Raw genomic sequence first — 16,603 nt, 5'->3', positions numbered from 1 at the left:
TCTTGAGAGAGAATCCATCGTACGAGTGATTCTTCTTCATTTTGAGTCAGCTTATGGGAGTTGGCGCGTGTGGTATCACGAGAAGTGATTCCATCCAAGCGCCGCTCAAGTGTCGTACGCGAAACATTATATACGCGTGCAGCTTCACGAGTACTGTGTAATTCTTTCTTTTCCATAGCAGATATTGCAAGTAGGATTCGACCTTCCTTCTCAACTGAATCCCTTGGTCTGGTACGCGCTTTTCGTGGCATGGTTAATGGTTGAATTTGGTGAGTATTCCAATCGCGGCCAAAACGCGTGAGGTGGCCCGCTCGCTTACATGGCCCGCTCGCTTACCGAATACGTTAGTAAGACTATGATATCGTTCTTTCCCTACTCCAAATGATGATACCTCAAGGTAGTCTGGCTCCATCGCTCATTCCCACTCATCTGGTATTCCAATCCCTTGACGTAAAGCCTCACTGCATCTGAACATCCGTCTTCCTCCAGCGTAGCCACCAGTGTCTCGTGGACCCCCTCCCACTCACGGGTCATCACCCATAGGACACGTTTGGCTGACTCGATGGTCAGTCCTGTACTATCCGCCAGGACCTTGACAGCCGAGCACAGCACCGCTCCCTCTTGGTGAAGTGTCTGCGACGCGCGAAGCTCCTTCTCCCAGGAGCATATGTCGTTTACGATGGAGATTTGCTTGGAGCAGTTCGCTTCAAGCGGTTTGACGGTGTCCAGTTCAGCGGGCGTGAGGGTGAGCGCCATGGAGAAGCGCATTAGGGCGGATAGGAGACTGGATTGTGTTTTGCGTTAGCATCTAATTTATTGACTACTTGCCGTCCGGGGTTGGCTGTAACAATGAGGGAACAGGTTTACTTACGCCTTGCCGACGTCTTTCTCTCGATACTCGAGGTACTGATTCAGCTCTGTGATATCCTTGCGCACTTTGTCCGTTTGTGCGCGCATAAAGGTAAACGTGGGCTCTAGGACTGCGTCCGCTAGCTCCCTGTCACAGGCCCGCATGCTCTGCCAGAGATCGTAAAAGATGAATTCGGCTGGGACACTGCGATCCGGCAAGATGTCTCCGCGGGCAATGGGTATGAGCTTTGCATTGTATGCCTCGCCTTCATCAAAGGACATTTCCTCGAGGAGGTCTAGGGGGGAGAGTCTGTTAGCATCATTTACATTGAAACGCAGGTTTTGAGGAGAGAAGCTCCATGGCATGGCATACCGTCTATCAAGAATAGGACTGTAAGGAGGCGACAGGCAAAGTGGATACGATCGAACTTTGCCAAAGGAAAGTATAGGCATGTCACTCGTGAAAAGCCGGCGTTGATGAACGTTCGCCTTGCTTTGTCGTTGGGAAAGTTCCAGTTCTTGAGAAAGTAGCTGTCGACTTCTTTGGTCACTTCTTCGACACAGGGGTGGCTCAACGGGATCAGGTTTGAAGAGGGAGGCTTCCAGTCTGCTGCAATTGGCTTCATGGGGATCTCGTCCCGAATCACTGGGTGAGAGAACCCATTTAGTGGGAGGGTCGCAACTTTGGTCGGGCCTTCCATTGTGTATGTTGGATATGTAGCGTTGGAAAAAGTGCGTCAGGAGCTTAGGGTTTGTTTCATCATTTCACTGAATGGTTCCCTCCTTATAACATGCCATCGATTGGGCTACGGCTACACGGGCTCGAGGCACCAAGGCACCATAGCCGTGGTCGACTGCACCGAGCCGCAAAAACGCCCGGCGCAAGGGATGCTTTCCCAAAACGCACATTGCCCGACAAATTCGAGCGTAAGTAGTAGGTATCCGGATAGATTCAGCCGTTGCCAACGCTACCAGTCAAGTGCAAAGTATCACGATAGCGTATAGGCGTTCTATTTTGGATTGATGCCGATACCTGCGTAAGCACAGAGGTGACACTATCAGCGCTGCACCCACAACAGAAACCTTTTCGACTACGTATATCTCCAGCTACGCAGAGAGGTACTTCCCCAGACGATCTCTCTTGGTGACTTGTAAGCCCTCCGCTGCGGCTATGGCATGCTCCACATTGTCTGGGATATTAAGCAGGAATATCCTGGCGGCTCTATGAACATTGTACAGACAAAGGACAATGTTTCAGCTGTGGGGGTTATTGATACCCTGCCCCGGCGCAAGTGCTACAAGACTATTTTCTCACAGCGGGTCGAATCATGGTTGCTGCCTGTAACAGTGTACCTAGCTTCGGCCTGATGTATTCTTCTTTACTTTGCTATGTTTGAATATATTCATGACGGGTACTCTGCTGTGGTCCAGGCCGTGATCACATTGAGCGGAATGTACACAGATGCTTCTAAACTAAGCTAGATGCTTTGTACATTTAATTCTAATCCTCTCCGGGCTAGTCTACTTTTAGGATCTCAGTAGATTTAATCTACTTCGCTAATCGGGATCTGCCTGAAACCGTTCACATGTCCCTCGGTCCAGCAGGGTGCACTCTCACGATCAGATCCGGCTTCTGCCAGAGCGTCGCCATGCGAGAGTCCCGATGCCAGTCCATATCCCGATTGATCCATTCCAGATCGTAAGTAAAGTGCAGTTTGGCCAGTACCGTGGACAGTTCAATCCAAGCCAGGCTGATACGCATGGTCAGTCACAAATCACTTCATAACATGAAGAACTTACTTCCGCCCTAAACAACCTCTAGGCCCTAGTGAGAAGGGCTGGGACGCCTCTAAGACATCGCTATGTTTCTTCTCTAGCCACCTCTCCGGTCGAAACCCATACGGATCTGTGAAGTTTGTTGAGGATAGCCCGGCAGCCACAGGGTTTGTTGAGACGATTGTCTGCTCGCCGAGGATAATCCACTTTAGTGAAACACATTTCCATAAAACGGCATGGATAGACCTCAGCACTTACGCCGGCAGGTATCATATAGCCGTCAACGGTATCCCCACCATTAGGGACCACTCGGGGAAGTCCAAAAGGCAGGGGAGCGTACATCCTCATTCCTTCAAGGCAGACTGCGTGTAGATAAGTCAGCTGATTGGCGGCCTGCGCGTTGATATCCGCATAACACGCGAACGCTCCTCGAATCTCATTTTGGACTTTCTCGAGGACATAAGGCGTTTTAAGCAGATAATATGTAATGCAGCTCAAGGCAGTTGCAGTTGTTTCGGATCCAGCGATGCTGTCGAGGCCCCGTAAGTTGAGTGGACTGGACAATGGCTGAATTGGCAAGTGGAAAAGTACTTACACAAAGTCAGACGAATGGGCCGCTAGTTGGACTCTGGAGATGCTCATATCCTGCTCAAGAATTCGAGTCAGAAAGTCGGGGCGTGGTGAAGGATTCCTCATTCTCCTAGCAGGCACCGCAGCCTTATTAGCAGCTAGCATTCCAGTAGAGACTATCTGGTAGTAGGTCTTGGGTATGAAAGTACCTCTCGACGAGTGCCATTGTGTGTGCCTCGTGTTTCCGGCTGTCCTCGATCGAGCTCTGAAGTATCCCGGGCACAAGGTACGTGATACATCCCGCGAGCAAGGGAAATCGGCTCATTGTATCAGCAACAACTCCTTGTCGAAGGGACTTGGTCACCAAGGTAATCCAGAAATGGAACTTCTCTTCCCAGGCAATCAGTAAAATCTCCCGACGCATGGTGGCAGACGATGCGAAACACGTACGATACTCAAGACCGCCAAATGTCTCTCCAAACGCGAGGTCCCCGATGATATCAAAAGTCGTCAAATTAAACCACTTGACGATATTCAGTCCTTCTCGGTCTGACCCGTGAACCCCAAGCTGCCTGATGAGTAAATCCACTGAGGCCGCAATCAATGGCTCCTGCTTCTTAAGGCTCACGTCACTGAAGGCATGGCTGAGGTCTTTGCGCATTAGGCCATGAGCCACCGAGTCGCGTTCGCTAACAATCGAGTGCGCTTTATCCGCGAAACTTCCCCCGTCATAGAAGCGGCTCTTGATGAACGGCTGGTGGCCCTGGCGAAAGCCGTATATATCCTGCCATGATGATGCAGATGAAAATGACAGCTCGTTCGGCGCGACCCTGACAACTGGACCATATCTTTCGTGGAGAGCAAGGATATCATACGGCTGACGGCCCTTAAGGAACATGCGGCTGTAGAACAAGTTCGACCATGCTGCAGATCTCGGACCGGGGAAGTTATAGAGGGGGTGGGTGATGTGTTTGTACAGGGCGTGTACAATTATGAGCAAAAAAAGCTTCAGTCAGTTAGTAACATTAAAACACATGCCGATGGCTGATCTTTGGTGACAGTCTTACTGTCAGTGCGACTGCGTTACGCGGCGAGGCACCTGGCGAATCTGGCGTGGACTCCATCCGAACGAGATAAATAATTGAGTGACAAGGGGCTGTTAAAGTTGTCACCTTGCAGGCCTCTAATGACATATATAATCTCCTCCCAGGATAAGGCATTCGCTTTCTCTCGGTTCCTTCAGTGGTCCGCCTGGATTGGAACCTCTCTCGGAGACCTTCCCAATCCGAAGCAGCCTGACTAATAGGGCTTTTGGATTAGTTACAAAAACATAATGTCAGATTTATGGCTTGGATATCTAAATGCTGGGCCATAACTATCGCGAAACATATCGTTCCTTGCTACTCCCGCTCCTTGCAGTGGTATATGTAAAGACGGCTATCTATGAGAGCAGAGATTTCAGGAGCATCCCCGTCCGACCGCCATCAGCTATGCACCCTTCCTTCGTCTCAATTCAATCAAAGCCTCGTGGTTAGGCAAGAACTGTGTTTCTGCATTGACGCTCTTCGGTCGATTTCCCCATCCTGTCTTACCCCCTGGATACCGAAAGTCGTAATTTTCAAGTAGGTAAGCCATGATCATCTTGATCTCATTAGCAGCAAACCAGCGACCAGGGCACGCATGTCGACCATAACCAAATGTCATTCCCTCGTGGTTGGAGCTGGCGAAACTCAACCTTCCCATGGCGGAAGGGTCCTTGGTCGTGAGAGCCTGCTTCATCTTCACGAAACGGAAACCGTCGAACTTGGTGGGATCGGGATACAGAACTGGATCCATAGAGATGGCTTGAGTAGGGACCCCAATCTGTGTGCCTGAGGGAATTTGAAAGCCGTCGGATAGGGTGCAGTGTTTAGTAACTAGCCGTTCGAAAGTGACTATCATGGAATAAGTGCATTAGTATCTTTTTCAAAAGATGGTGATACTGTAGAGAAATCTTACCCAAGAGCAACGGGTTGAATCTCTGGCTTTCTTTCATAATGCTGTCAAGGCTCTCTAGCCTTGCGAGAGCCGCTTTGTCGAGTACTCCATTGCTTTCGCTCCTAACCTTTGCGATCTCGTCACGCAATGGCTGGATATATTCCGGTGCTGCGCAGAGATCGTAGAGTAGCTGTGTAGGAGCGGCAGCACTTGTATGAATGGCAGCAAAGCTCAGCTTCAGCTGAATGGTCGCAATAAATTCTTTGTCCTTCTCTTCGCCCACACTGCTTTCCACCATCCACTGCAAAAAGTCCATTGGAGGCTTCCCACCACTTCCCGGCCACCCGAGTGCCTCTGCCGCCTCGCGGGCTTCCAGGATGGGAACAATGACGTTTCGGGCAGTCTCGTGGTATTCGTTTACCTTTTTGAGCGCTGGTATGAATTTTGCTGCGAGGGGGCGCACAATGCGTGGGTATTGCTTTATTGCTTGCGCTCCGATGAAGCCATCCCTCGCGAAGTTGATGGTGGCATCGACCCATTCGCTATGGCGAGAGAGTTGTGTGCCGCCGAACATTCGCGACGAGACTTGCGCTACGATTTTCACCATGGCATCCGCAATCTTGACGGCTTGCCACTCTGAGTGAACATCAGCTTAATGAACGCCGGAGCTGCAGTAGGAGACGCTCTCTCACCCTCAGTCCTAGGGAGATGCATCTCAAACGCGTCCTTGATCTCGCTGGCAACTGGCGCAAGAACAGATCCTAAATGCTATTTAGCCTTTGACCCCTTTCATTGACGTGACTGTGTATACCTAGGTTCTGGTTGAGTTGCACCCTGGCAACACGTGGGTGCAGAGTCGAGCGACTCCCCATGGTAGTATAGCGACCCTCAAACATCTCAAAGAACGTGGCAACAAAGTCCACCTCGTCCACGGGGGCTGCTTTTAACTCCTCGACATACTTGCTCGGAATCATCAACCTTTCCCCTAGCGGGCTCGGCACGTACCATGGTTTCCCGCGGTGCTTCTTATATCCCTCCCGCAGCATGGAGACAGCGTCAGTGCGGAACCGCTGCCGTGCTTTTGCGAGGGTCTGACTTGGGTCTCTGGGATTGACGCATACTATTGGCGCGCTCGCGTATCTTTGCTTCGTGAACGTGAAACGCGAATGTATAATATAGAGCGCCCCGAACAGCAGCAGGATAGGTAAAGATGTCGTAAGCATTTCATGCTTGGTCACGACGACTAGTAGCGACTCCATATTGGCAGCGCTTGAGCAAGTAGTGGGAGCGTGAATGCGAGAGACAGGAGGCCCGGAAGAATGTAATCTGTAGCGACAAAGAGGATTATTGCAGTAAGTGTGGAGAAGCCTCTGTACATTTTGAACATGGTTGAGATGATATTTCGCTCACCGATCAATAATCGCCTTTCTGCTTTATCCGCAGTGGGATTTGCCCATAGTCAATATGATTGCTTTTCTTACACTAGCTTTTCCTGGTCTGCCCACCTGGCCGGGTATGTAAGGTATCCCAAAACAGCAACGCCCGGCCCTGCCAATTCGATATAGGTGCGATTTCACCACTCAAATTATTCATACCTTTAGACAACTTCAAGGCAGTAGCACATCGGGGCGTTTTGCCTTCCCAAGGTCTGTCCGGCATTTGTACTAATTCGGAAATCGTGCGAGCCGACCATCCCTATCTATCTGGTACCGCCTAAATACAAATATACCTGTGAAACGTGAGGCGCCCAATAGATGCCACAGCTAAACTCATACCATTCCGATGGACGAGGCATCTCATAAGAGAAACCGAGTGCTTATTCGCCATACGGGTTCTGATGACATGAAACACGTCCTAGTCATACCTGCTGTTGAGAATCCGTAGTCAGTGTTCAGTTTCCTACAGGAATCTAAGGGTTGACTACCATGCAACGAGCTCGCTAGGTTTTGCCCAAATCAGAGGGGAGAAGTCGTCTAGGGCTAAGAGAAGGTTGAACCGCGAGAGGTCTATCCTCACCTATACAAACGGCCGGTGGTCCCATTCCATTGGCACCCACTGCTTCGTTATTTATTAACAAGCCAGAGAGATCTTCCATGCATCTCGAGGCCAGGAGTTGTCGATGCTCATGTACACCATCTTCACTAATTTTCTGTAACAATCTTAATTCGACACTCTCTTCTACGATTATGAATCCGGGCGCTGCCTCTGCCTCGTCTCTCTCGATATTGTCACAGATATTGCATTTTCCAAAGCTTCGGGCCACCTTCTATTCAATTTCGTCTATCCCCTTACACCTATCGCCCACTGCTGTGTCCGCCACCGTCAGATTTTAGATGTCCTATATCGAGAAAGGCTTTTCAAAGCCTAACACCCGCCTTCAAACCAAAAACCCCCCACCATTTGTATTCACAACACTCCCAGTAGCATTCGAATCACGCATAAGATAAATATAAGCCTCAGCAACCTCCTCCGCAGTCCCAACCTTCCCCAGGAGCGTCCCCTCCTTCAAACCCCCCGGAACACCACCCTCCCCCCACATCGGCGTATCAACAACACCCGGACTAACAAGGTTAACCCTCAACGGCTTAAGATCAATAGCCAAACTCTTCGTCATCCCGTGCAAACCCGTCAAATACCCTGCAACCAACGACCACCCAGGCAAGGGCTTCTCACTTGCCGAGCCAGTGGTGAGCGTTATAGACGAGCGGTATCCGGGAACCATATAAGCCGGCGCGAGTTTCGCAACGAGGAGCGGGACGGCGAAGCGCACGTGCCCTGCCTTATGGATTGCTTCTAGATTTATGTTATCTAGAGGCCGGATGGCAAGTGCGTCGCCGGCTGTGTAAACGATATGATCGATTGGCGCCGCATTCTGGAATACACGCGTGAGATCTCGCTCGACGTTCTCGGAGGACAAGTTGCAGACGTGCCCTGTTACCGTGGAATTGGGGTCTCTGGCTTCTTGTTCTAGGGTGTCAATGCTGGATTGTAGACGGGTTGGGTTTGAAGAGGCGATGTGTACTTTTGCGCCTGCTTCCACGCATAGTGATGCGACTGCTAGGCCTATACCCGAGGAACCGCCTATGATTAGGACGGTTGAGTCTTTGATGGGAGGCATGATGGGTTACTTGGCTTTGCTTTTGTGGATAGAATATTGGTTAATAGAATATTGGTGGTGTTCTTCGATTCGATTGAAATTGAGTCGTGGGTGGAAGGCGAATATAAGGACCGTGGATGACTTCATCTCTGCTCCACCACTGCGGAGATCGCTGCTAAACTCCGGTCGTGGAAGCTTGTTGCTGACTTCCAATTCCGCTCGAGCGTGGATCCATTAATTATACCCCGCCGGCTCCGAGAATGAGTGAAATGGAAATGTCGGTATGCGGATATTCCTAGTAGAGCCTTGGGATACGCTGTGTTCATACTATGGGACCGCGTACTGCCGGGGAAAGGACATTAGCCTGCAGCATGCTTGACAGTACGTCTTGGCAAATGGGCCAATCAATTGATAATGCCTTTCAACTTGGAGAGAGGAAACATCTACACGTGCATTGCTTCTCTTTACTACGTACCTAGGTACTGCATGCTTGTAATGCGACGTTGTGCCCTAAGGTCTAATAGACCGGGACAAGGGAATTGGAAGGATGAGAGGAATTCAATAACAACAACAAACTAAATTCCGAAACTCGAATATGGCCTGCATATCCTATAGCCTCTCAGCGGAATGAAGAAAAGAAAAAGAAAATATCACAGAAGAGAAAGGTAACTAAACAAAACCCAACCAGCGTACCCTCATCCCAACCCGTCCTTTCCTTCCACCCAGCACTCAGCACCCCCTATAGTAGGAAACATTCCTTCGACCATTCAGCCCTACCCCATCGAACGACAGGAGAACCCTTCCATTCTCAAGGAGCAATCTAAACAGACCCAACCTGCCCAGCCAAAAACTTCGCCGCACTCCCCGCATCAATCCCATAAGTCATATGCGCCGCCGTGATAATCAGCGTCCCGGTACAAACCATATCCCCAACCGCACAATAAACCTTCGTCTGGTCCTCCGGATAGCCCGGGATCTTCCCGCCGTCCTGCAAATTGCGGGTGTACCCAAACAGCGCAACGCCCTTAACCCTCTCCCTAAGCGAGTCATCAAGCTTCTGAATCGCACCCGCGATAACCGCCGTGCCCTGAGAATACCCACCAGCAACAATTTGCATATCGGGACACTTCCCAGCGAGCTCAAACATATCGACTGCGGCGCCGATGGAACCGCTGTCCGTGTTCTCGGGGAGGAAATTCTGGACCAATCCAGCTGTATAAGCGCCTCCAACGCCCTGGCAGAGAACTTTATCGGAGCCAATGTCCTTCTTTAGGTTTGAGCAGACGCCGGGCCCGACCACGAACCCCATGTTTCCTGTTTCGGTGGAGCCGCGCGCGAAGATGAATGCTACATCTGCGCATTTGCCGTCTTCGAGATCGTTGGATGTCATGGATTGGCGGCGTTCGAGGGTCATGGTTCCGTCGACATCAGGCTGCGGGAGGGGGTTCGCGACTGCCAGGGTCGCGAGGGCGGCAAGGAGAATGGTGCGGAGGGAGATGGTCATTTTGAGGGTTTCGAATGCAAGACCTGCTTGTTGGTGCTGGATTGTTGCTGAGGGTTGAGGGTGGCGGAGGGGCTAGGTGAAGCGCTGGTGGGCTTGGAAGGGGACCTGGGAACGACTGGGCTGGTGAGGCTGTTCCTGTTGATGGAGGGGATGGTTCTGGATACTTATACCCATCCCCTCCCCATCCGTGCCTGAGTAGAAGAGGAGTAAACCGCGGCTGTATAGGTAAGTGCCGCATCTATCCATGCTGCTCCGTATACTCCGCGGCCATGAGTCTGCCTACAGTAAACATCTCCGTGCAGAAAATTCCTCAAAGTGGTGCATTCTAATCAAAGCCGAGGTCAAAGAACCAAAACATGCATGTTCAAGAACCCAAGAATGGGACTACATGTTTCATACACCCCATTTAGGTGATATCCGAGGTCTGCGACAATTGGGCTGCACCCGCAGACCTAAATGTGAGTGCCTGTTAGGGCTTGTTTTAGGTTATCCCGAGGCTCCGGCCTGCCTTCTGACGGTCGAGCCTTGTACTGCGCCGTGCGTCTTTGGCCTCGATGCGAGCCTTTCAATTTAGACCTTTAGATTCACAGGTATACTTAGTAGATAATAGAAATTCCTCGGGCGTGCTCAGGGCTCGGGAGTTGTGCTGTCTCACTGGGCACTGGGTAGGCGTCCTCCGTATACTGTGTTCTTCATTGGAGACCTTGGCAAATGTATCCTCACCTAATGACCCGCTGCAGGGCTGAAGATTATCCTAGGTTAGGTCTAAATGCCGGCTTGCCGAGGTGAAGAACATGATCAAGATCGAGTATAGTAGTGAGGACTAGCCCCAAGGAAAAATTGGGTCGTGTTTCAGATCGACCTGAAACAAGTTCGGCAATTTTTGAGATCTTCAAAGAAAGAAGTACAATATTTTGGCTAACTGTCTACCTAGGCTAGGTGTCCAGCTGACTGACGGGTAACGGGCACAAATGCAGAAAATAGATAAGGCTCCGATCTTCCAAAAACTAAATGTCAGAACTCAGAACCATCATCCCATCATTCAGCCGAACATAACCCGATCTTTGAAATCCGTTCCACACCACACATTATTCCATTGCTTTCCATTCCAACTTCTCACTTCCACTGTCACTGCCACTACCGCTCGGAGCCAGCTTAAACCTTCACAGCAGCCGCAGGCCCAGTATACTTAAGCGAATAAATCCCGCGCTCAATACTGTTCAACAAAATATACCCACTCTTAAAGTAAGGATAAACACTCCAAGACCCCACAAACTCAACCTCACCACCAATCTCATCATCCTCAGGGTGAACATCAAAAGATCCAACCTCCACAAAACCACCACCAGTCGGATCCTCAAAAACAGAACTAACATCCACAACCCTCAACCCAGACCCATAGTTACTCTGGTAAGTAAGCCCATCCACAACGTACTGGTTGTGGTCGATCGACCGGACAGGGCTCTGGTAGATACCGGTGTGCTTGGGGTTCGCGAGGTCCTTGATGTCGAAGATGTAAGTCGTTGTGTGGCCGTTTGCGGCGCTCCCGGTGCCGTCCATCTCGTCGAGCTCGTCGTCGAGCAGGAGGTAGGAGTGGTCTGTTTCGGAAACGAGCCAGCCTTGGTGCGTGTAGGAGGCGCCGACGTAGGGTGTTACGGAGAGTTGGATGGGGTTGGCCTTGTCGGTTACGTCGGTGATTGTTAGGGTGTCTTCGTTGTAGTTGAAGCAGATTTCTTGGCCGATGTAGGCCTCGTCGGGGCCTTTGTAGATGACGCATTGCGCTGGAGAAGTCTGTTAAAATTGCTCGTTCATCCGGAAGTAGAGTGATATGCTTACCATCATGAACGTAACCGTCCTCGCTGGCGCAACCGGGCGAGAATGGGTTGGCGGGGTCAGAGACGTCAACCATCCAGAGACCTCCGCCACAGCTGAGGTTGCGGGCTGTGCCCACGGCATAGATCATGTTTGTCTCCTCGTGGGCGACGATGTTGTGCGAGCTGCCGAAGCCATCGTACCACGCCGTCAAGTCCTCAGTGGTAGAGAAGACAGTTGGGTCCGCGCTGTTGGCGGAAGTCAACTACGCAAGTCAGTATCACTCTTTTCTCCTTTTAAAGTAAAGAAAGCTGGCTTACCTTGTTCAGGTCAAAGATTTGCAGACCGTGGCCAGTCGCCTCAGAGCCAATGTACGCATGGTCACCAATGACCTTGATATCGCGCCACACGGACGGGTCAGTTTGGGAGCCCAAACGGCCAACGTACTCGAGGCTGCCGTCCGAGAGGATCTCGACAAAGGCAACGCCATCAGTCTGGCCGACGATACCGTACTCGCGGCCCTCAGCGGAGGTCCATCCTGACATCAATTAGCATGGTCGTCCACAGCAATAGGTACGATCTACTCACCCCAGACATCATTGCCCTCACGGGTAACACTGCCGAGACCCTGGTGGCTGATAAAAGCCAAGAGATCGACGTTCTCGCAGGCGTACTCGCCCGCCTTGCCGGAGGTGCATGCCTTGGCTCCCTCATCGGGGTAACGGTTGATGTTGAACAGACCCTGGGCACGCGCACGGTCACGAGACTGCTTCTTCAGTGACATGAGGTGCTCCATTGTGCGCGCGCCAGAGGAAGACGCCGCCGCCGCAGAGGCGAGGGAAAGCAAAGAGACGTGTGAGAACTTCATTGTGATGGACTGGTCACTGGACCTGGCCCGTAGACCTGGGGATAGAAAAAGAAGGTAGTGAGGTGAGTAGTCTACCCCTTAAACCCCGACTTCCACAACCCTTATATACCCTCCCCCAGTCGGCGTGCACCGCACCGCCAAGAGCAGGACATGGATTGCCCAGCCTTCCATTCGGCTCCTATATCACCTATACTACGTCCGTATAGGAAGGTGGCCATATTGCGCCGGGCGTATTTAGGTACGAGCGGGGGAGATAACAGAGAAGCTCGGCCCTGGCCGCAGATACAAGATTGAAGGCGCGATAACGATTCGCGGAGAGGCGTTGTCCAAGACATTCCAGGGCTTGGGTTACAGCGCTGCAGAAGAAAGCCAGGGCTGTGGTTGGACGGAGACGTGCGCTGTGCGATATTGCATGGAGATCAGCGTTCTTGGCCTCGGACCATGTAACCAAACCAGATCACACAAGACACTTTGTGCATGTCGAGATTGTTCTAAAGGGTTCCTTTGTTGGGGAGGAATTTTGGAGCATTGTTTTCGCCTTTCCCTGGCTCTGAATGTGGCACTGGAAGCGTTGGGTGTAACCTGGAGTTATACAGTGTTCGGGGCAGCTGAGCTTGTGTTGGAGTCGACGATCGACAAACCCACGAGCATAAACTTCCTTAGCACTCAGCTGAATTGAATCGAGTCCATGGTCAAGACGCCTCCTCGGCCACATCGACAGCCCCTGCAGGTCGATATCGTCTCCAAGTATTCCCCTGCATCTCTCGGTTAGTTACGGGGTCTAGCCCGCGATGCTGCAGGACGCAATATCCAGGGCCGTCCTGAGTGCAGAAACCGCTGATAACATCGGTGACACATATCGCATCATAGAGTCATTAATTTCGGGTTCAAGGCAGGTATCCGAAGACCCAGATAAGCAGTCGGCAGACTGAAATCATACATTTCTATGTGCAAACAAAAGCGCTACCAACACCTCCGATAATAATTCCTGGTACCTGAAGATCTCCGCCGCAAACATAACAAAAATAACACGGACAAATGAAACGCCTATCCAGTCGCTGATGCATAAAATGAGACTTGGCCTAAAGAAGCCTTTTGCCGCGCTTGACAGGGCTTGGTGTGCGCGGGTTTCTTGATCGCTCCCGGCTGCGCTCGGTGATATTCATGCTCTGGGGGTGATCGAGCAGTAGTGGCATGTCTTGCTTTTCAGTGTTTTGTTGCTGGTGATGTTGTCCCATGTAACCGAACGCGGGATTTTGCCCGGGAAGGTATGGAGGAATAGCGTGATGTTGGTCTGATGCTTGTCGGGCGTAGTTTGATGGTGGGTGTGTATACTCTTGTTGGTTGAAGCGGCTTCTGAATGAGCGGAAGGACCAGTTGCTGACGACGGTAACGGTGGATATCGTAGCGAGGAAGAATGCCTAGACATGTTAGTTCGCGCGTACAATAATTATGCGGACAGCCTTACAATAGCTTTCCAACTGATCGGGTCAATGAAGCTGTTGATAATAATCGCCATAGTCTGGGCCGACACCTTTGCCCGTCCAACCTTGGCCGGATCGCGGTTCATGCATCGCTCCCAGTTCTCGCAGACAGTTTCCAGGGCTGGCAGTCGATCCCCTCCACCACACTTATTATCAACGTAGCTCTTTGCACAAACCGCCATCTCCGCAAGTATAGTATCCGACACCTCCTCGGCCGCTTGATCGAATTCAGACCGAATAGCCGAGACGAACCCAAAAACAACGTATACGGCCAGTGAAAAAAGCGAGAGATTGACCACAAGCTGCGCCCACCAAGAAAGAATGTTAGGCACATTGGGGTGCGCCTCCAGCAACGCAAAGAAGTCCGAGAACTTGGACGAGCTCGCAGGTTGAACCTCCTCCGCCTGTCCTCTGACCTTCCCCTTCTGTTGTCCCTCACTGCTACTCGGCCGATCACTCTCATCCTCACTATCCCGGCGTAACTGCAAATCAAGCGTTTTATTCCTCAACCGTCTCTTCTGGACCCGTCTCGCCCCCGCATTCGAGAAATGGCTTAGTCTCGGTATCTCGCCTCGACCGGGACTAGGCGCAAATCGTCCGTACATCCCGAATAGCGAGTTCCTGTGTCCCTTCGGCTGCTCGGGCGTCTCATCGTTATCCGCGTTCTCGGGGGACGAGAAGTTCTCGGCGCCGGAGGAGAAGTCGATGTCGAATTTTCGGGGTGTCATAAATGCGGAGTTTGCAAAGGCGGGTTTCGGTGTGCCGGGTGCTTGTCCTTGAGACTGGGATTGGGTCTGCGATCGAGGGTGCGAGAAGAGGAAGGGTTGGGAGTTTGGTTCGCGGAGGGCAGGCATTTGTTTCTTTTCGGGGGAGTCGAAGACATTATGTGTGCCTACTCACCTCAAACAACGTTAGTCAAGTAAATTGAGGACTGATGGATGGGATAGACACACGCTTCTTCTGATTATCGTGCTGCATGCTGAGCTGGTAGAACGGCGAGGTGACGTCTCCCGGGGCGCGGGACTGCCACTCAAAGTCCATCGGACTCTCAGCGGTTCTTTTTTCCATTCTGCTGCAGATGGATAATATTGACAGAGCTGCAGTCAAAAGTGAGGCTCTGGCTTGAAGGTGGAACTGTTTGACAGGAAGAAAGAGGGAGATCAGCGGAGGAAATCAGGCCAAGGATCGAGACTTTTTCCGCTCCTTTTGTTTGTAAACAATCGATAAGATTATGAGCCCGGCAACCATTCCTGCATTCAAGAACCCCCAAGCTACACAACAGATTTTCTAGTCAAGAGTGTTATTATCATGGACTTTATCAAGCGCTTTTTTCTGAATGGCTGATTCAGTTTATTATTGGTGCTTCCAGCACAGCGTCAGTTTGCCGGTCGGCCCCTCATCAGCACGTTCCCCTCTCCACCGCGGGTTCCTCGCTCTCCGTCTGCTGCAACTACAGTCTACAACAGAACAGTATGGGGTTATCTATCTATATTCATTCTGATCGCAATAACAATACCAAAGCATCGCGACGCGGATATACAGCATAACCACCCCTTCCTCCTCCGAAAGCTCAAGACCGAACGCGACAGCGTCAAAAGTGAAAGCGCCCGCAGACTCCGAAATCATCTAATGCGAATCGAATCGAAAGAATCTAGCCAACTCCGTCCCATCGCTGGTATACAAACGCTCGAGGAAATAATTTAGGGAAAGAGAATACAAGGATCGTCCAATCAACGGCTGGGCAGCTCAAAGCTTGACGTGGTCGACAAACTCAAAGTCGTCCTCGTCCGCGAGATACCCGATCGAGACTTCGCTCTCACGAGTGATAAACTCGTACTCCTTGACGATCTTCTCGGTCTCCTTTGTCTCGAACTTCTCGACTGCCTTGTCGATCATCTCGTTGAAGACGGTCTCGCCGGTGGCTTCGTACAGGCTGACGGGGCCATCCTCACGGTAGACCTCGGGGACGGTAGTCGCGACGGCGACATCGGTACTTTCGCTGGCTGAAGAATCAGAGGATCCATCACCGAGAGCCTCCTGTACGTCGTTTCGGAAGTTGACTTTTGCGAGGGTGGAGTTGTGCTGGAACTCCCGGGTGCGGTACTTGCGGACCCACGCATTTCTATACTGTTAGCCTACTTTGAGGGAGAATAGGGTATACTGGTACTCACGAGTAAGGCTTTGCAGGACGGGATACAGGGAGACCACTGGCATCAAAGTGCTCGCCGCCTGAGCGAGCGGTTCGGCCGCCGTGAACCCATTTGGCCTTTTGGTTGTGGACGCGCTTAGCTGCAGTGCCAGCCTGACGCAGGTCGCTGTTGTCAAACGAACCGGACATGGTGTTTGGTGGTAGATAGTGGGTAGTAGTGTAGAGTTGTATAGGTAGTAAGCGTAGAGTGAGGCGTAGTTCCGCTTTGGGTTGAAGAGGATCCCAACGAGGCAACAGCGAAGAGAGCTATATACAAGGCGAGAACTCAAGAAAGAGGAAGAGCAGGAAAGAAGACAGTGAACTCAATAGCCGCCGACTCGCCGAGAGAGACCGACGAGACAAGAACTGGCTATAGATTGGGTGAGTCACTCCAATGGTAATCAGTCACAGACTTGTGTCATGAAAGGGCGACAAGGCGTGAGCAACAAAGCGTTCCCGGTATTCACTCTCAGAACAA

At 51.4% G+C, this 16,603-nt stretch overlaps 8 protein-coding genes across 8 annotated transcripts; all 8 read right to left on the bottom strand.

Moving 5' to 3' along the window:
* Positions 1 to 372: 372 nt before the first annotated feature.
* Positions 373 to 1,475, bottom strand: BDV14DRAFT_192188 (Aristolochene synthase; the record flags this gene model as incomplete). Its single annotated transcript, XM_073771602.1, has 3 exons — positions 373 to 784; positions 872 to 1,145; positions 1,223 to 1,475. 3 exons carry the CDS (start codon positions 1,473 to 1,475, stop codon positions 373 to 375), a joined length of 939 nt encoding a protein of 312 aa, XP_073624593.1.
* A 956-nt stretch (positions 1,476 to 2,431) lies between these two features.
* Positions 2,432 to 4,319, bottom strand: BDV14DRAFT_192187 (cytochrome P450; the record flags this gene model as incomplete). The annotated part of the gene is made up of 7 exons (XM_073771601.1): positions 2,432 to 2,600; positions 2,650 to 2,810; positions 2,884 to 3,154; positions 3,221 to 3,325; positions 3,405 to 3,585; positions 3,646 to 4,201; positions 4,263 to 4,319. 7 exons carry the CDS (start codon positions 4,317 to 4,319, stop codon positions 2,432 to 2,434), a joined length of 1,500 nt encoding a protein of 499 aa, XP_073624592.1.
* Positions 4,320 to 4,683: 364 nt separating this feature from the next.
* On the bottom strand, positions 4,684 to 6,431 carry BDV14DRAFT_192186 (cytochrome P450; the record flags this gene model as incomplete). Its single annotated transcript, XM_073771600.1, has 5 exons — positions 4,684 to 5,129; positions 5,194 to 5,808; positions 5,865 to 5,933; positions 5,984 to 6,263; positions 6,294 to 6,431. The coding sequence occupies 5 exons, from the start codon at positions 6,429 to 6,431 to the stop codon at positions 4,684 to 4,686; spliced, it is 1,548 nt and encodes a 515-aa protein (XP_073624591.1).
* A 1,118-nt stretch (positions 6,432 to 7,549) lies between these two features.
* BDV14DRAFT_192185 (oxidoreductase, short chain dehydrogenase/reductase family) lies at positions 7,550 to 8,290 on the bottom strand (the record flags this gene model as incomplete). The annotated part of the gene is made up of 1 exon (XM_073771599.1): positions 7,550 to 8,290. One exon carries the CDS (start codon positions 8,288 to 8,290, stop codon positions 7,550 to 7,552), a length of 741 nt encoding a protein of 246 aa, XP_073624590.1.
* A 718-nt stretch (positions 8,291 to 9,008) lies between these two features.
* BDV14DRAFT_211078 (cutinase-domain-containing protein) lies at positions 9,009 to 9,773 on the bottom strand (the record flags this gene model as incomplete). Its single annotated transcript, XM_073776026.1, has 1 exon — positions 9,009 to 9,773. The coding sequence occupies one exon, from the start codon at positions 9,771 to 9,773 to the stop codon at positions 9,090 to 9,092; it is 684 nt and encodes a 227-aa protein (XP_073624589.1). The 3' UTR covers positions 9,009 to 9,089.
* A 916-nt stretch (positions 9,774 to 10,689) lies between these two features.
* Positions 10,690 to 12,659, bottom strand: BDV14DRAFT_122606 (uncharacterized protein). Its single transcript, XM_073765923.1, has 4 exons — positions 12,174 to 12,659; positions 11,906 to 12,123; positions 11,610 to 11,850; positions 10,690 to 11,554 (listed from the first exon to the last, which is right to left on the bottom strand). Exons 1-4 carry the CDS (start codon positions 12,451 to 12,453, stop codon positions 10,929 to 10,931), a joined length of 1,365 nt encoding a protein of 454 aa, XP_073624588.1. The 5' UTR covers positions 12,454 to 12,659; the 3' UTR covers positions 10,690 to 10,928.
* A 674-nt stretch (positions 12,660 to 13,333) lies between these two features.
* On the bottom strand, positions 13,334 to 15,115 carry BDV14DRAFT_122604 (putative nuclear envelope protein Brr6). Its single transcript, XM_073765922.1, has 3 exons — positions 14,891 to 15,115; positions 13,922 to 14,829; positions 13,334 to 13,874 (listed from the first exon to the last, which is right to left on the bottom strand). Exons 1-3 carry the CDS (start codon positions 15,003 to 15,005, stop codon positions 13,536 to 13,538), a joined length of 1,362 nt encoding a protein of 453 aa, XP_073624587.1. The 5' UTR covers positions 15,006 to 15,115; the 3' UTR covers positions 13,334 to 13,535.
* A 468-nt stretch (positions 15,116 to 15,583) lies between these two features.
* On the bottom strand, positions 15,584 to 16,569 carry BDV14DRAFT_122559 (uncharacterized protein). Its single transcript, XM_073765920.1, has 2 exons — positions 16,109 to 16,569; positions 15,584 to 16,059 (listed from the first exon to the last, which is right to left on the bottom strand). The coding sequence occupies exons 1-2, from the start codon at positions 16,273 to 16,275 to the stop codon at positions 15,684 to 15,686; spliced, it is 543 nt and encodes a 180-aa protein (XP_073624586.1). The 5' UTR covers positions 16,276 to 16,569; the 3' UTR covers positions 15,584 to 15,683.
* Positions 16,570 to 16,603: the final 34 nt, after the last annotated feature.

The sequence above is a fragment of the Aspergillus stella-maris genome (genome assembly GCF_047715825.1).
Source record: "Aspergillus stella-maris strain CBS 113639 unplaced genomic scaffold BDV14scaffold_62, whole genome shotgun sequence".
NCBI classification, from domain to species: domain Eukaryota; kingdom Fungi; phylum Ascomycota; class Eurotiomycetes; order Eurotiales; family Aspergillaceae; genus Aspergillus; species Aspergillus stella-maris.
Note: the sequence above shows the minus strand (reverse complement) of the source record. Positions and strands in the feature narration are given on the sequence as shown.